The sequence below is a fragment of the Saccopteryx bilineata genome, chromosome 5, assembly GCF_036850765.1.
Source record: "Saccopteryx bilineata isolate mSacBil1 chromosome 5, mSacBil1_pri_phased_curated, whole genome shotgun sequence".
Lineage (NCBI taxonomy): Eukaryota > Metazoa > Chordata > Mammalia > Chiroptera > Emballonuridae > Saccopteryx > Saccopteryx bilineata.
The window spans coordinates 3,998,032-4,016,223 of NC_089494.1; the positions used below are offsets into that span (position 1 = coordinate 3,998,032).

At 55.1% G+C, this 18,192-nt stretch overlaps 1 protein-coding gene across 2 annotated transcripts in view; it reads left to right on the plus strand.

Annotated features, from left to right (window-relative positions):
• Nucleotides 1-461: 461 nt before the first annotated feature.
• Nucleotides 462-18,192, plus strand: part of ASB18 (ankyrin repeat and SOCS box containing 18) — a 49,687-nt gene continuing 31,956 nt past the window's right edge. Inside the window, exons 1-2 of one of the 2 annotated variants that reach the window (XM_066280249.1) lie at nucleotides 462-713; nucleotides 17,453-17,575. In XM_066280249.1, coding sequence (XP_066136346.1) covers nucleotides 509-713; nucleotides 17,453-17,575 — 328 coding nt within the window. In that variant the 5' untranslated portion in view covers nucleotides 462-508. The remainder of the gene's footprint in view (nucleotides 714-17,452; nucleotides 17,576-18,192) is intronic. The other variant, XM_066280248.1, reaches the window with a different exon arrangement.

The window sequence follows — 18,192 nt, forward strand, 5'->3', positions numbered from 1 at the left end:
CTCCCCAGTTCAAGACGTGTCCAGTTTATAGCCAAGCAGACTCGACTTTTAGAAACAGAGAAAGAGCCCGTCCTTGGGGACCTAAGTGTCCCCTCAACAGGACGGGGGTTCCAAGCCTAGGCTTAGGAAATGACCCTAGAGTCTCAGGGCACAGACTCACTTTTGATAAAAGAAGACGGTGTTCAACAGCGCCCAAGAGAACTTCTTTCTTTCAAATAGTGTCCCCTCCCTCTTCCCCACTCCCCTCGCGAACATGTCTACTGCCCCTCTCTAGAGTAATCCTCGCCTTACCTGGGGCCTTCGGGGAGTTTAGTCCCCTCTCCCTGTGCAGGAGGGGGAGGGGAGGGCTGTGAGCGAGTGGCCCTCCCCACGGCTGTAACTCAAGCCTGCTTCTTCTATTTATAGCATCCCCCCACCCCCACCCCCCACACCACTCCGGGGCCACAGCTGCTAACTTTGGACTCAGTTGAGAAGAAAAGAAGTTCGGTCATCACAGAAGGACATTACAATGTTCAGCTCTGATTGCCTGCCCGACCACCCGCTCAGCTCCGACTTAGTGAGGAGATTAAAGTCCGCGCTGGACGCCGGGGACGAGGGGACGGTGGTCGACCTGATCTGCACTCAGGTGGGGCACGTGGACGCCGTCATAGAGCTGGCCAACGACGACTGGATGAAAGACCCCTCGGCTCAGCTGCCCCCCGCGGTGCTCGTAGGTAACCAGAGAGAATCCCCCCGGGGCGTTTGGAACCCGAGCCCCTGTCACGTGGGCGGTGACGCGTGGGCCGGTCCTGGAGGTGGGGGAGGGGCAGACGGTTGAAAAGGCAAATGGTACGTCTGTCCCCGGCTGTCTGGGTCTCGTATCTCTACAGACACACGTGCTCTGTGCACTGTGTGCGTTCACATGTGTTACCTAGGCAACACTTGGAGCACCATGCAAATAATTTAAAACGAATGCATGGTGCCGCCATCCTGACACCGCGTCTTGTTCCCAGGCCTCCACTCTTTCCCAAGCCGGTCCGTCCGCATGTCGATGTCTCCTACGCAGAACCACGTCTTAAAGTCGTGTGTTCCGCTCCGTCGAGTTGCTGTACAAAGTATTTTCCGTGGTGCTTCATGGGCATCTTAGTTCCAATCACCTGTTAAGGGGACTCGTCGCCAAATACTTAAATCAAATGCCAACCGGAGGGGAATCTTGGTTTACACTGTGGCTAGGATCAATAATGCTGCAATTAGCCTCTTTGTTAGCATTCGTTGGACTTTGTTCTTATTTGGGTTGTATCCTGAGGATGAATTCCCGAGTCTGCATTACTGGGGTGAGGATAGAAAATTTTCCAAATTGGTTTCTGAAATGAGTCCGACTCCCTCTGGCCGTGAGCGCGTGTGTGCCACCACGCCCTGGACGCTGCTGGGGGTGAACACTGGGGTTTCCGTCTCCAGTTTAAATAGTGGGCCCTGGTCAGCACTCCCGTGCCGGTCCTCCGGCCCTTCCTTACTGCTCAGGACAGAGTCTTGTCCACAGGCTTCTGTGGTTTTCTCTGTAGGACTCCTCACACATGGCTGATCTGTTCAGGTCCTTGGGCAATATTTCCCATTTCTTTGTATCTTTTCTGTCCTTTTTCTTTTTTATTTGAAACCTGAATGGTTTGGTTTTTTTTTAAGCCAAGCACTTTATTTTTATTTATTTATTCATTTTAGAGAAGAGAGAGAGGGAGAGAGAGAGAGAGAGAGAGAGAGAGAGAGAGAAGGTGGGTAGGAGCAGGAAGGAAGCATCAACTCCCATATGCGCCTTGACCGGGCAAGCCCAGGGTTTTGAACCGGTGACCTCAGCGTTCCAGGTCGACGCTTGACCCATGGTGCCACCACAGGTTGGGTTCTGTCCTTTTTTTGAGATTTCTTCACGTAACATATATAGAAAATGGCGTTGTTGTATTGACGGAAAACATTTCCCTGCCCAGAGATTTCCTTTTAGTTGCACCGTGCCGTTCTCCAGCTGGTCGGAGGCGCCTCACGATGTTAGTCCTCACCCCTCAGTGATGCTCTGGGCTCCTCTCCGCCCGCTACACGGATGCCCTCCCAACACGCACACGTGTGTGTGAACACAAATGAGCACACGTGCACACACTCACCCATGCCAACATCTACATATGCGCACACACAAATAAACGCTCACATATGCACACATAAAAGACACACATGCACACACTCACAGGTGCATGCATGTACACACTCACAGGCATATGTGCACACACATGCATGAACACACACACAGGCAGGAGGTGCAGCCAAAGAGCGTGTGTACGGGACATTGGAGCTAGTGACTGGCGTGTTAATCGGTGAAGAGAGAGAGCAGAGATTAGAGCTGGCGGGGGTGACTGTCCCCCCTCCGTGGTTGGGTGCACTCCCCGAGCTGCCTCCCGTGGGGGGTTTCGGCAAGCTGCGCCAGGCTTTAGGGAGAGGCTGACTCTCGCCGATTCTTGTCCTTGGAGCTCCTAATGTGAGTGAGGCCGAGGAGCCGTGAGCCCAAACACCCGAGGCCCCTCTGAGGCCTTGAGGAGTATTCCTGATTCCGGAACAAGAGACACGTGGCATCAGATCCAGATGGGTCTTGAGAAGCTCTGACGAGTGTCCAGAACCTAGCGCCACACCTTGAAGGGCAGCCCGTGCTGGAAACGGACACTGCAGGGAAGTTAAACGCTCGGCAGGTGGAACGTGGAACGCAGGAATGGGGTGTCCAGGAGAGGGGCCGGAGCTGGGGTGCCACCCTTTCCGGGAGGGCCAGGGCTAGGTGTCACGCTGGCAGAAGCTTTCTGGGAAACGGGGAAGGAAAAGTTTCCCTTCCCAGGGACAACCTGCTCGACAGAATTCTGAGTCTTGTTCAGGAGATGACAATAAACTTGCAGAAATAAGAAAAAGAAAAGTAACCGTTTCCTCTGCACGTCAACGTGCACACAGGGACTGTCTGTCAGCTCGCTCCCACCAGAGGACAGAAAGATAAGGATAATTTATTGCAACACACCCGTGTCAGCATCACAACAGAAGCCGGGGAGGAAGAGGCACCAGGGGAGAGCCTGGTGGGAACAGCTTAGAGGACGCCCTCGGGTGTCCCTGTGGAACTTAAAGAGGTGGCCCAGCCAATAATCAGACAGAGTGCAGGGTGTTCCCGGCCTGCGTGGCCGGCGGCAGGCAGCAGGCAGACAGGCCTCCTCAGTCAGGGTCCCCCTAAAGACGCGACTCCCCTGAGCCCTTGCGAAGCCACCTGCTCTCCTGCAGGGCGGGTTTGGGGTGCCCCACGGGGTGCGGGGAAGGGCCCAGAAGCCTCTACCGGGCACTCGACCCTGCCCATTAGATGCCACGATCTATCCCCAGCTCTGAACTGTGTGACAAACCTACTCTCTGAGGTTCCAGGAGACTGTTCTGGGGTGGGGCTGTCTGTCCCTTTTCCCTCTCTCTCTCTCTCTCTCTCTCTCTCTCTTGGGCAGAACTGACCCCTAGCTCCCCCACCTGGGCTGCCCACCCCATTCCACCTGAAACCTCCCGACCAGGGCTGCGCCCAAGTCCCCGAGCACGTGAGCACCTCCTCCGCTCACCAAGGCCGCCCTGTCCTTCCAGACAGCGCACACAGGGCCACCCCCACTGGAAGGCCACCCCTGCAGACTTGCCTCCCCCCTGCCCGAGACGGCCGTGCTCTCCGGCCCCATCCCTTACGGACACACGTGGCCTTGCTGGGCGAGTTCTTATACCCACGGACTATTTCAGACTCGGATGCAGCCGCCTCACGGGCAAGATCCTTGCCTAGCCCTTGCTGGCATGCAGCTCCTGGACGGGGTGGGGGGTCCTCATCCTGGGCAGGAGCTGACACCGTGGGTGCCCTGCCTGGCACGGGTGGGCCGGGCTCCTTTGCTGTCACTCAGCAGTGGGCGGACGGTGCAGATGGCCTCGCCACAGACACTCCTGGGGCTGCCCTTTCTGCAAGGAAATGGCAACCTCTCCTTTCTGCTAACGCTGAGTCTCCACCCTTTAATATTAGTGACAGCTGCATGACCTGCCCCTGCCTCTGCTCCATGCCTGTGGGCCCAGCGACCACCAAGAACACGGGGAGGCAGAGGGGACGGCTGGGGAGGGGCAGTGAGACCCTTGTTGCCCCCAAATGCACCGACTGTACAATTTGGTAATGGGGGTCATCAAACTCCTGAAGGAACAACTGATTGGTGATTGCCATTATTAAGGATGTCGGCATTCCACGGTTTTGCTGCCGATATGTTCTGTACAAGTCAAGATGCTGCTTGAATTCTTGATTGAAACGAAGAACTAGGGGCCTTGTGTTGCGTGTGTTTGGGGTGATGGTATGTAAGCATCTGGAGGCAAGTGAAAGAAGTACTAATCGGGTTTGTATGAAGAGGTCTCAGCCAGCAGGGTGGGCAGGCGGGGCACGAGCATGGGCAAACACGTGACGGGAACATGTACGCACGCCAGGACAGGGTCCGTTTGGACTCGACTTCTCACTCAGCCGGCGTTCCTGAGGCTTGACCCTGAGCGCGCCCTGACGTCAGGGTCACGGCCACGGCTCCTTGCCAGTTCCCAGAGAGGGAGGACCTGCTCCCGGGGCAAAGCGGACAGTCAGAGGCCAGGCGCACGGGCACAGCGCCCGCCTCAGAGGACAAGAGTGTGCGCATGGCCGGCGGCCCTGGAGTGGGTGGCACCAGGGGAACAGCCACAGAACAGCAGGGAGGTGACCTGGCTCCTGTCTCGGTGCTGCCGTAACCCGTGTGGGCTTGAACCTGTCGGTGCGTCTCTCTGAGCCTTAATTTCCTCGTTGGAAAAAAAAAGAAATATGGGCGACTCTCAGGGTCTGTACAGATTGGACGTACGAGGGTTCTAGGGCCGACGACTTGTGTCTGTGGAGGAAGTGAACTGACCCCCGCGGCGTGGCGGGCGTGGTGCGTCCTCGCAGAGGCCAGGGCAGACCGGGCCCCGCCTCCAGGGGAAGCCATGCGGGCAGGGCGGGCACTGCCCAGAGGGCTGGCTGCAGACTGGTTTATGAACCCCAAGGTGCCAAGCCAGCAGCAGGGTGGCCGGGACCCGCCCTGTCCTGATTGGTAGGGAGAAGACGTCCCCGGACCAGAGCATGTGAGAACTGGAACCAGCCCTCAGTGGAGGCGCAGACAGAGGAAGCACAGGAGGACCCGTGGTCCGTGTGTGTTTCCCGAGGGGTTACATCAGGCTCCCAGAGGCCAAGTTTCGTGCCTGAGGTCCCACAGCCGGCAGGAGGGACAAAATCCAGTCCTGGTGTCCCATGATGCCTCCTGTGCTCCGCCTTATGGCTTCACTTTACGGACGGGACACTGAGGCTCACGTGTGTGGCCTTCCTGGTCAGTGGCCAGTTAGGAGTTAGCGTCTGCATCAGGGACGCCCCTGACGTGCAGTCCAGGGCGCTGGATGCCAACCTGCCCGCAAACGTGTTACAGGAGGATCCATGGGGGAAATGTGCCCATTGAGGCTGTGTGCAACCCTTTAGATTTCCATGGCACATGCACGCACACGCATGCACACGCACCCACACGCACCCACACGCAACATCATTAATGTGAGTCCCTGATTTCAAACAATCCCCACAGGAGTATCCAGAAAAACACGGACGGACGAGCGGGGTGCTCAGCTGCAGAATTGAAACAGGAACGAGAAGCAGGAGGTCCCCGAGGCCAGGGAAGGACGGAAAGGGACGCTCTCTGCCATCTTGACTGCACACCCTGAGCCAAGGCGGTGGGGACAGGGGGAGCCCGCTCGGAGCAAAATGAAATTAAACCTTTCTAAGTACTTATAAATCAGCCCCTAATGACAGTACCCCGCCACCAGCCAGAGCATGGCTCTTATTACTTTGATTCACAAGCCGGGAAAGGATCTGGAATTATGCACAAATTATTGTCCCATCTTCTTAATTAACGCTGATTGCAAAATTCTTGCTAAAGTCCTTGCTAACAGACTCAATTATGCACCTCCTGGATTGATTCACCCAGATCAAGTGGAATTTATTAGAAATACACTTCCCTACAATAACATCAGATTATCTTCGAATATGGTTAAATTATTTAGGGATAGAAAGGGATACCAGGGGCAGCCTCTGCCTTAGAGATAGAGAGAAATATCTCCCGCCACCTGGAACGAAGAGACTGCTTTTCTTTCTACCAAACACCCTGGGCTCTTTTTTTTTTCCCCTCCCCCTAGAAGCAGGTTGAATCACTGTGATGAGATGACACGCCTGCCTCAGAGCTAATAGGTTACAGCTTCAAAGCACATGAGCAGGAAGAAGAAGGAAAAAAAAACAAACCCTGCTGGGTGGAGTCTCGGCTCCCCAAGTCGGAAGCCTCGCCGCCTGGGGAAGACGGCGCGATTGCAATTAGACCGAATCAGGATATTTTCGGAATCGAAATTGCGAAACAAGCTAATAAAGGAATAATGTATGCTGATGACACACTTCTATTAGCATCACCGCCAAGCTCGCCGGAGAGTTTGGAGGGAACCAATTAAGAAGTGAGGGGGTTGTGGGGAAGGCTGGCCGCCCCCCGCCCGGGTTGGGGATGGCTCCCACACACCGTGCCCTGCTAAGGACCGACGCCGTGAGGGAACGACTCGGACTTGGCAAACTGGCTGCCCGGAGCCTCGTTCCACCCCACCCCCGACCCCACCCCCCACTGTCTTCTAATACAGAGTCAGCACCCGGATATTGGACAGGGACTGGTGTGTGCCGGTCACATATCCCAGCACAGGACAGGTACAGAATACATGTTGACAGACCAGATAGCATCCGGGGGACACTAAGAATCTCCTGGGCTGGCCCTTCGAAGATGAACACGTTCTTCAAAGGCTGCACTGGAAAGGAAGGGAGGGGCTCCAAGAAAAGACAGCCGGGTGAACAGACGGGGGGTGCGGTGGGGGCACGCAGGGGCTCCCAGGGGCACGCAGGGGCTCCCAGGGGCACGCCACCCTGCCCAAGGAAGTGGGTGTGCCTGGCAAGGGGGTGTGCAGGTTGGGGGAGAGAGGGGCAGAGCCAGGCCAGGAAGCAGGGGCTGTGTCGTGTGAGGCCACAGATCTTAGACCGTAGGTGTTCGCCCGTATTGGAGAGACAGCGAGGAGCCGTTCAGCAGTGACAGGAGGTCGTCTGATTTGGAAAAACTCACACATCTGTAGGAAGGACAGAGGTGGGGAGGCACGCTAGCTGTCCTTACTAACAGTCACTATGGCAACAGCGTGTGTGGTGTCCACGTCCTTTAGAAGCCAGGGCGGGCTTTGTTCTGGTCGACAGTGGGCTTCAACAGCAGATCGGAGACAACGGAAGGAAGAGTTAGCGAATCTGAAAAAATAAAATAAAATGATTGGAAATAAAACAAAATGGACTGGGGGTGGGGCGTAGAGATGGTCTGGCCTACTCGACTGATGTTCGAGGAAGAAAATGGAGCAGAAGAAATATCTGGAGATATAATTACCAAACATCCCCCCCACCCCCACCCCCGACTGGATGAAAGATATAAATTTACAGATTCCGGAGGCTGAGCACCCTGGAAGCAGACGAGACAGGAGAGAAAGGCGTCCACCCTGGCTGCGCCCCGGGCACCTGGCTGCTCTGCTGACGGCTGTTGGGACGAGTCTGCTCTGAGAAGGAAGAGCAGGCTTCCTGGGGGGTGGGGCAGCGAGGGGCGAGGGGAGGGGTGCAGAGAGCAGGACGCAGCGGCAGCTCCATATCCGAACACACACACACACACACACACACGGAGCTCTCCTCCCCACAACCCTGCAAAGCTTCCCGGTGCCTGCAGAGAAGACCTACATGCGAACTGTTGTCTGAGGGCCCACGGCCTGTTTCTATAAAGGTTTTTTTTCTTTTTTTTCTTTTTTTTTTTTTTTTGACAGTCAGACAAACTCCCGCATGCGCCCAACCGGGATCCACCCGACACGCCCACCAGGGGGCGATGCTCTGCCCACCAGGGGGCATCGCTCTGTCGCGACCAGAGCCACTCTAGCGCCTGGGGCAGAGGCCAAGGAGCCATCCCCAGCGCCCGGGCCATCTTTGCTCCAATGGAGCCTTGGCTGCGGGAGGGGAAGAGAGAGACAGAGAGGAAGGAGAGGGGGAGGGGTGGAGAAGCAGATGGGCGCCTCTCCTGTGTGCCCTGGCCGGGAATCGAACCCCGGGACCCCCGCACGCCAGGCCGATGCTCTACCGCTGAGCTAACCGGCCAGGGCTGTGTTTCTATAAAGTTCTATTGGAGCATGGTCACGCCTGTTCATTTGCATATCATTCCTGCTACCACACCAAAGAGGAGTCGTTACTGCCAAGACTGCAGGACCAACAAAACCTGAAATATTTACTATCGGGCACTTCACAGAAAACGTTTGGTGACCCCTGTCCAACAGCATCGTATCCTTCAGGTTTTCCTTGCTCACGTACCCCTCCACCTCTCTCTCCCGGGGTCCCGTCATGCCCCCTCCCCCGCCCTGCCCGCCAGTGACTCTGGCGGATGACAGCACCTGGCCGGAGGGAGGGAGACCTTGCTCTGAGAAGTGTTTGCTGCTGAAATTGACAGTAAGGATTTAGAAATGTTGACAGCAATATCACAATTAACAAACATCCATGGGTGTGATTACTGGACTTGTAATCCAACGTCTTTTTTTTTTTTATTTCTTCTTGTCATTCATTTTAATTCTGTTTTGAAAAATATTCGGGTCTGGGACAATTTGGAACCAAAGAGAAAAAATCCAAATTCCTGGTTCTTTCCCCTCAGGCTCTCGAGAAACTCTGGTCCAGAGCCCCACCGCGGTGACACCACCAAGCTCTTCCCGTTCTTGGCTTTTGGGCAGGCTGTCTCCTGCTCTCCTGTCTCACCGCTGTGACAACCCACCCATCCTTCCAGGTCGCCCCTGGGCCACTAGGGCTCGTGGTTTGTGGGTGGAGTTTGCCTTGCAGGATACTTGCCAGGGAGGATCACCTGTGAAGGACACCTGTGACTGGCCAACGGGAAGCTGATGGGTGACACAGCCTCCCCCCCAGGCCTTGGCCAGCCCCTGGGGGGCTTTGGAGCTGATACATGGGTCACAGATTTCCCTCGTTGGGGCGGAAGGGCAGGACCTCTGTATCCACACCTGACTGGCTGTAAATCTGGCCACCTTAGGCAGGGTGTTCTAGGGGGAGGCCGCTCTCCGCGGCTCTGAGCAGCCCTGAAGTCGCTGGCAGGCAGCAGGACAGACAAGTCCTCTCCAACAAGTCCTCCCCTACAGTGGGGTCTGAACAACACATCTCCGCGTCCACCGGAAGGTCCAGGTGCTGCCACTCACCTCGGGCCTGCAGTCTGCACTCGGTTCCTGCCCAGATCCACCGCCTGCCTGTCCCTCCGCCCACCTCGTCTGCTGGTTGCCCGCTGTCCTGAACACCCGCCTTCCAAACTGGGCCCGTGCAACCCCGCCAGGCCTCCTGCTCAGCCCAGAGTCATAGCAGACAGGTCCCCCCACCGCTGGTCAAGGGGAGGACACAGTCCGGGAGAACACAAGCCATCCTGTCCTTCTGCTCCCTCTGCGCTTTGCTCGGACGCCAACTCTGGAGAAGCTTGTCCTACTTCCTGTCACTCTCAAACCTCACCTGCCTTCCCGTCGCCACCCCGGTACCTGTACGGAGCAGTGATCTCACTCCTCCCGCTGGTTAACGATCGCCCTCCCCGTCCATCTACCCTCCACCGGTGACACTTCTGAAAGGCCAGGATTTCTACTCTCTCTCCTTACGTTCCCAGGCATGAGAAACGCCCAGTACCTGTAAGCTCAGTAAAGAATGTCTCTACCTCGTGCAGAAATTTACCCTTCCACCTGCAAACTGCGAGAACCTCAGTCTCACCAAACTCTCCCAAAACTTGATTTATAAAAAAAAAAAAAAAAAAAAAAGAAAGAAAGAAAGAAAGAAGAAAGAAAGAAAGAAAGAAAGAAAGAAAAAAATATTTCACAATTACTTAGGCAAAGATCTCTTAGTATTTCAACGTGCGCTTTGCATTAGTAAAATTGGACATGGTGCATATGTCTAATGATTGTTTATGCTTCTTACAATGGGTATCTCCTATCTTTCTGTTGGAAGTTCAAAGGGTTCATATTTTGCCAACAGAAAAATAAGTAGAATGATGTCAGAACCCATCAGATGCCCCTGGCCTCCGTTGGCGCCCTGCAGAGATGAAAAGCAACCAGGAGGCCCCTCCCCCTCCACCCCTCCGCCCCTCCTCCCCCTCCCCTTCCCCGCCCTGGGGAGCCCACCCCCCCCCCCTGAACTGCAGGACCAGTAAACGTCTCATTTCCGGATGGGACATAAAGGCTGATAAAACACAGCGATCAGACCAATCCAACCTCAAGAGCGCGTGTTGCTCCCTGTGTGAGATTCATAAAAAAACAATCAGTCTGAACGTGCAATTTGTCTCAAGAGGCAGGAGCTGCAATTTCATCATGTAATTAAATCCCCACGACAATTGTAAAGAAACTCCCGTCACTTTGCTCGGGGAAAGCGCGTCAGTGACTTGCTCTCCGGCGCAGTCAGTCCTCAGAGCCAGTCGCCACCCTCCGACCGAGGGCGACGTGCCGGTGGCCACCGCGGGCCGGACGGAGGGTCTGCTGCTCTGCTTCCTACTGGGCCACCAGCTCTGCAGGCTCAGTGGCACTTTTGTTCCTGAGCTTCCAAATAAAAAAAATTTAAAAAAAAAAAGGTCCTCCTGGGCCATCCGTGAGAAAGTGGCACTTGACCTTTGGCTCAGATGGCATTTATAATGAGACGGGACTTGGCTGTTCTGCAGGAAAATCAGTTCCTGGGGTGTTCTTTGTTTTGTTTTGTTTTGTTGCCTGCCTTGTCTTCTTCTTCCCCAGGCATGATGGGAAGGAGGTTTCTTACTAGTGGGAAGTCAGGGCAGGTAACTGAAGCCATTATTAATCGGGGCGCTTGGTCGGAGCAAGTCCAGTGTTTCCATGCTGGGCGAACCAGGCGTGGGTGTTACCATGGTTATTCAGGAAGAAGGCGGAGATACTTTAACTTTTTTTGATATTAAATTCTGTGTATGTGACACACTCAGGTGCATGGGGTGCGGGTGTCCGGACGCTCTTAAAAGCAGAGCCCTGTTTACACTTTTTCTTTAGTCTTTTTAATTAAGCAAGCCGGAGGGAGCAGGGACGAAGGAAGAATGGCCATTAGAAATTAAATGGGAGTCCCTGGCCGATGGCTCAGTGGATCGAGTGTCAGCCTAACTTATGGACCTCCCGGGTTTGATTCCTGGTCAGGGTACGCAAGAGAAGTGACCATCTGCTTCTCCCCACCTTCCTCTCCCCTTTCTTTCTCTCTTCCGCTCCTGCAACCACTGGCTCAGTTGGTTCAAACGAGGCCCCAGGCACTGAGGATAGCTCAGCTACAGCACGTTCACCTCAGGTGCTAAAAAATAGTTCAATACTCAAGCATCGGCCCCAGATGGGGTTGCTAGGTGTATTCTGGTCAGGGTGCATGTGAAAGTCTGCCTCACTATCTACCTTCCTCTCACCTGAAAAGAAAAAAAAAAGAAAAAAGAAAGAAAGAAAGAGAAAAAGGAAATTAAATGGGTAGAGTAAAAATCAAACAAGGTATGGAGGTAAATGCCCTGTCAGACCGGGGTCTGTTGTACCAGGTGCTAGCCATGTGAGAACTCCAGGATCCAGTGGGAGTTAGGACACGGCTATTTACAGAAGCAGTTCATATAGGAAGCACACAACCGACCTGCCTGACAGTGTACATCGGCATATTGGAGAAAATGCACAGAATCCCACGATGTCCACAGGGGAGATGGCTTCCTGCCATGGCTTGTTCATCTGCCTGGACACCTGGCCCCAGAAGGAAGCCGCACACGTTTGCCCAAGGGCTGAGGAAAGAATCTGCATGTCCGCCCCTCCCCACGAACACAAGGGAAGTGGCAGCGACCTGCAGCCTGCAGCACAAGCACGTGGGGTTGTAACCGCCGGGGGTGGGGGGTGAGGGGGGACAGCCTGACTCGCCCCTCGGAGACCAGCAGAGCTCATCCCCAAACACTTCCTAGGAAAAGACACTCATGGGACCACCCGGCAGCAGGATGCAAAGATCTTGATATTGCGTGAAAATAATCACTGTCATTGGAACATGACCGTTTGTCTGTCTCACGTGATTCCAGGGTGGATTTTCCCTTCTTCACTCCACTGGACCCAGAAGCAAAAGGTCCCTGTCCTTAGCTGCCTCCACAAGACTGGGTATGGGTAACCAGCTTTCATGTCCCTTACCAACAGTACAGTATGCTTATATAAATTTAAGTCGCAAAAATGTTCTTTACAGAAAGTGTATTCAAATCCCCTGGACGACCTGGCTAGTTGTGAGAGAGGTTTACTTTGCTCACCTGATCAGCTGGATAAAGGTTGGCTGTCCTCTCCTGTTCGGATTTTTTGTCTCCTAAGCTCGCTCCGCACTCCGCAGCCAAAGGTCACTGCAAGTCCAGGGCTCTATCTGGCCTCTGCCACGGCCTGCCTCCCCAGACGAGGGCCTTTCACCCCGTGATGACCATCTGAGACTTCGTCCAAAGAACTAAAAGTTTTAAACCTACCGACTTAGAGGAAACGATATTCACCAGAACCCGTTTCTTTTGAGAGGGGCGCTGTATTTGTTCCCGGGAATCTCCTTGACTGGCTCCCGGGAGGAGAAGCTGGAACGGGTGGGGCCCGAGGGGCCGGAGCCACGCTGACTGATGCAGTCTTACTTACACGTGGAGACACCAAGTTCTTCTCCCATCTGAAAATTCAGACTCAAGTATTCTGGCCCTTCCGTTTGATCCACGGTCTTTTGGAGATGTGAACAATCGCTCAGGGACTTCACACAGAAATTCACTTTTGGAAGATTTGAGTTCGTACGGGGACAGGAGTAGGCAGAGAAGATAAGATTTGAGTTGCATAGGTTTTTTTTTTTAGGTTTTTATTGATTGATTTTATGGGGGGGGGGGAGTGAGAAGTATCAACTCATATCATTGCTTCACTTTAGTTGTTCATTGGTTGCTTGTCATATGTTTGAGCCTTGACCGGGCGAGCTCTGGGTTTTGAACCGGCGACCTCAGTGTCCCAGGTCAATGCTCTGTCCACTGCGCCACCACAGGTCAGGCTTGAGTCACATCTTGAAGGCTATGCATTGGCTTTGACTAAACCTAGAAAGATGAGGATGATAAAAGAAAAAAAAGAGAGAGATAAAAATGGCTTGGCCCAAGCAAGGGATGGACGGGCAGGATCGGTGGGCAGTGTGCAAGCAGTCCACCCAAGCGGCTCGGGTAGGGGAACATGGTACTCACCCCTCACTAAAGGACCGGGGAGAAGGAGAGAGACTAAAGGACTCCTGGGCTTGGGGGTCCTCTGGTCTCTGTTTTTTCCTGTGCGATCCCCGAGGGCAAGATGATTACATTTTTCTGTCCCCTAATCCTAACAACACACCTTAGAACGTAATAGTCCATAAATGCTTTCTGAAGAAATACTGTAAATGAATAATGAATGGGTAGCATTTCAGGTATTGGGGGGGAGGGTTGGTGTCATCTGGTTTTCAGTTTTTGTTTTGTTTTTTAACGCAACAGTCATGCCCAGAGCTGTGCTTGTTCGTAAATAAAGAAAAAAGAAGGACACCCCCACCACACTCCTGAAGTAACCCACACGCCCCACCTGTGAGACCCAGGCCGTCGACCGTGAGCTATTCTAGAAGCTTCCGCAGAAACACCGCCTCGCTCTAGACTTTCTCCTCCCTCCCCACTGAAGCCGGACTTGGGATCTGTAGGGCGCTGTTGACAGACAGAATGCTTGGAGAGCTAAGTTTAGCACAGGACACAGGTGGAATGGCTCTTGTCCCTGGACTCACCCCCAGCACACAACCCCCTTTAAAAATAACCCGCGGCAAAATGCATCAGGTACGAGGGGCCGCTCCGGTCTGAAGTGAGGAGCGGGCTCAAGTCGGAGCACCTACACTGGCTGTGCACGGCCACGTCCTTCGGGAACGCAGCGAACAGCGGTCTGAGAAAACGCCTCGGCAGGTCAGTGATGCTCAGATACCTGACACATCCGGAGAACCTGCACTGTCCCTGACGCGAACCAGTGCGGAAGGTGCTCACGCAGGGACCAGTGGAGGACGTCGCCGCAGCGGACACGGACTGGGGACGTGGCCCGCCCCGCGTTCCCGCTCGCCCTTTTCTCTGGGCACCTGCCTCCGCTGTGCCTGAGGGCTGTCGGTCCCTGGCAAACACGGTCCGTGTCCTCTGTGCCACCGCCTTGTCCTCAGCCCCCAGCAGTGTTTGCGGCACCTAGCGGACCCTTGAAATTTTCCCTGATGTCCCCTTTGATGACACTGATCCTGTCTTTGCTGCTGCTGGTGGGGACAAGGAGGGGAGATGAACTTTAAAACGTGTGAAATGAGGTGGCAGGGAGCCCTCACAGGGCATCCGAGAGACAAGGCCCTCTGATGAAACTCGGTGAGGCACCTTCACGCGTGAGGAAGTGAGCTGTGCAGGGAAGCCCCCCCACCCCCACCCAGCTCAGGTAAGAACCCCACCCTTGACATCGGAGTGTCTGCCTTAGGCCAGCCAAGAGTTCTGCCTTCAAGGAAGAACGTAGCAGTTAGCCGAGAATAACAGGACAAACCCCTAAGGAATTGTTAAATGTCACTGAGCACATTCCAAAGAGATCTACCCATTCTTTCAACCATTTGCCTGAGGGCCTGTTGTGTATGAAACACCACGCTGGACACTAAGGACCCCACGGAGATGAGGAGGCCGAAGCCCACGGTCAGGCGGAGGCCTGGACGAGTACCCAACAGGAGCCAGCAGCGGGCCAGCTACCCCGGCCAGAGCGCCAGGACAGACACCAGGACCGGCCACAGGGGTGCAGGGAGGCCGAGCTGAGTGCTGAAGAGGAGCGGTGGGCCCAGCCAGGGCACGAGGGGAAGTGAGCATGCCAGGTGGAGCGGACACAGATGTGGACGAGGGTGCCATCGGGGGACCGGGACTGCAGATTCCTGCGCTGACGTGTGACAGGCTCAGAGACAGTGGTGGGAGGAGAGGTAGGAATTCCCTGTACTCAGGAGAACACATTTGGACATTGGCTATCTCAGGATGGAGGAACCTTGAGCAAGTTACCCGAATCTTCGAGTCCTGGTTTAGCCTTCCACATGTGGTACCAAGGGGTACCCACCCGCGGGGGCCCCTGGACAGACAGCCACTGCAGGGGACGCTTGGGCAGCGACAGCCTCCTGCTGCTGCTCGGGCTGATGCCTGAGAGCTGAAGCCCATGGGCCCGGCCACACCCTCTGCATTGAGCCTGAGCTCAGGCGTCAGACAGCCGTGGTGAGGACAGACCCACGGCCCCGTGGCAGCTGGCCCAGGTAGTGACCAAGCCACTCCGTCACCAACGTGAGCCCTTCAGCTTCGGAGGCACAGACAGTGCTGCTCCTCTGCCCGCCCGCTGGCATCAGAGGTGGGCAGACAGACAGCCACACCCCTCCCATCCCTGCACCCCTGCGGCCCCCTTCTGCAGACCAGACGTGGGCTTTATCACTAGGGACCCCCGAGGCTGTGGGTCAGACTGTGCACACACAGTTATGCCTGCAAACCAGGTCGATCACAAGAGTAAAACAACATTCCTGTTAAATGATACGTGCATTTGACTCCCCTCCAGGGAGCCAGCTCAGGAGGGGCAAGTCCCCTGCAGCACTGAGGTGCGGAGGAGGCTGACAGAGGGGGACATGGGGCAAGAGGGTACTGAAGGTCACCTGTGACAGAGGAGGAGCTGCCCACGAACCCTATTCCTTGACTTCAGGACTTTCTCCTGCGTCTCAATACTGTTTGTTTGAATTTAACAGTATGTAACCACGGGATCCCAAGGGTTGCCAGGTCTGAAGCTGGCACTGATGGCTGGTGGCTACTGTTCTCTGCACCTCGAAGTCTCTGTGTCACTCTTCTGGGCACAGTGCCCCCTGCCCCACTGCTTCCCTCCCCCCCCACCTCCCACCCCCCGCTGACCACAAGTCACATGCTTTTCAATTGTCACTCACACGGATCGTGTCCGTGTGTTCGTGCACCCAACTCCATCGACCCATTCCAACTTCCCTGTAGAAGAAAAACGAGATTAGAAAAAGAATATGAGAATCGCGTACTATTAGGAAAAAATGAACTTACTAATTTTTAGACTATAAAATAAAGGCTTGCAATAAACTGTAGCCAGTAAATTGCAAATAAAAAGGCTCTTACCATTTTTTTTGTTTCTGAAGTGAGAAGCGGGGAGGCAGAGAGACAGACTCCCGCATGCGCCTGACCAGGATCCACCCGACATGCCCACCAGGGGGCGATGCTCTGCCCATCTGGGCCATTGCTCCATTGTGGCTGGAGCCATTCAAGCCCCTGAGGCAGAGGCCATGGAGTCATCCTCAGTACCCGGGCCAACTTTGCTCCAATGGAGCCTTGGCTGCAGGAGGGGAAGAGAGAGACAGAGAGAAAGGAGAGGGGGAAGGGTAGAGAAGCAGATGGGTGCTTCTCCTGTGTGCCCTGGCTGGGAATCGAACCTGGGACATCCGCACGCCGGGCCGACGCTCTACCACTGAGCCAACCGGCCAGGGCCTCTTACCATTTTTTTTTTATTGTGGCATTTCTCATCTTCAGCAAGGGATGTGCATTTGGGCTCAGCTTTCAACAACTGGAAGACACTCACAGACCACCCGGGGCACCGGGTGACTCCTCTGTGAATCCCTGGTCTGTCCCCCCCGAACCCTGCACAGGGGACAGCTGGGCAGGGCCGGGTCACTTGCAGCATGCAGTCCTCGGGACACACATCCACTCACCATGGTCACAGCAGCCCAGAGAATGAAGGGACAAAAGCAAGAAGCCATCCCACAAAGCAAGAGAGAGAAGGCGCCTGCCCTTAGGCAGAGAGCTGGTTTGGTGTTCACATCTACACAGGGCTGGGCCAAAGCAGGTGTACCATGGTGAGAAAACAAAGGTTTATTCCTGTACGATTATTAATTATCATATTGCTTATTTGTATTATCTTCTTATAACTGTAAACAGACGTGGGCCCATCCCTTGCCTAATCACAAAGGGGTGGCTGAGCAGTTTGGCATCTTGGGTGGTCACATGCCACGGGTCCTATCAAGTAACCATTGTCACATCGGAGTCCACAGGAGTTATAAATACACCAGCACCACCACCACGCCCCAGCTGGATGACAATTGAGTAATGACAATAGAAATAGCTCACCGTCTGTGAGACTGTCTTCCCCCCCATCCTGAAGAACTTTCCTGAAGCCCAGGGCACTGCCATGGAGCGGTGGCCGGAGCCCGTGAGAGGGAAACTGCACATCTCGGAGAGGATGGAGAAGGAGCCTCAGGAGAGAGCCAGGTCCCTGGAGCTCGAGTTCCACGCGGCCTTGGTGACAGGTGACCTGCGCCGCCTGGAGCCTCTCATGGACCAGTTCTTCCAGGACGCCAACGTGGTGTTTGAGATCAAGAAGGAGGAGATGGAATGGCAGGTGAAGTCGCCGGCCACGTTTGGCCTGTCAGGTAGCCCGGGCTCCTTTATCGCGGAGTGATCCAGTCGCCGGGAGCTACTAACGCGCCTCCCAATGCGCATGGGCCCCCGTGGGTAGCTAGACCGCTCTCGTAGGGGCTGCCTTTAACATCCGCAAACGAAGGATGTCTGTAAATATAACCTGGTTGGTGTGAGTTTTTTAAGATGCAGGAGTGAGGTGATGGGATGCGAGAGACGGAACTGGAAAGGCCAAGGTGTGGGTGAGAAGTATCACCTGATGCTGGAGCTGCCTCTTGTCTTAAAAAAAAAAAAAAGAGCATGGGTTTGGGCGCTTCTCTGCTGGTGCCCTCGGGTGGCAGCCGGAGGCGGGAGATGGAGGAGGAAGGCCTCTCCTTCAAGTGCACCTGGCCTGCAGCCCTGTGCGAGGTCCTTCTGGGGCTCCGTGAACACCACGGCCACGGTGGGGCGGCTGGGTCGTAGCCAGGGTCCACAGAGCTCCCAGCACGGGGGACCAGAGGCGGGGGGGGGGGGGGCAGGGGCGGCAAGGAAACCAGAGAGCCGAGAGTCATGCTCCAGGTGAGAGACCCCACAGTGGGGAGACGCCCCCTCACCCCGCCTGCGATGAAGAGACTTGCTGACCGCTCCCCCC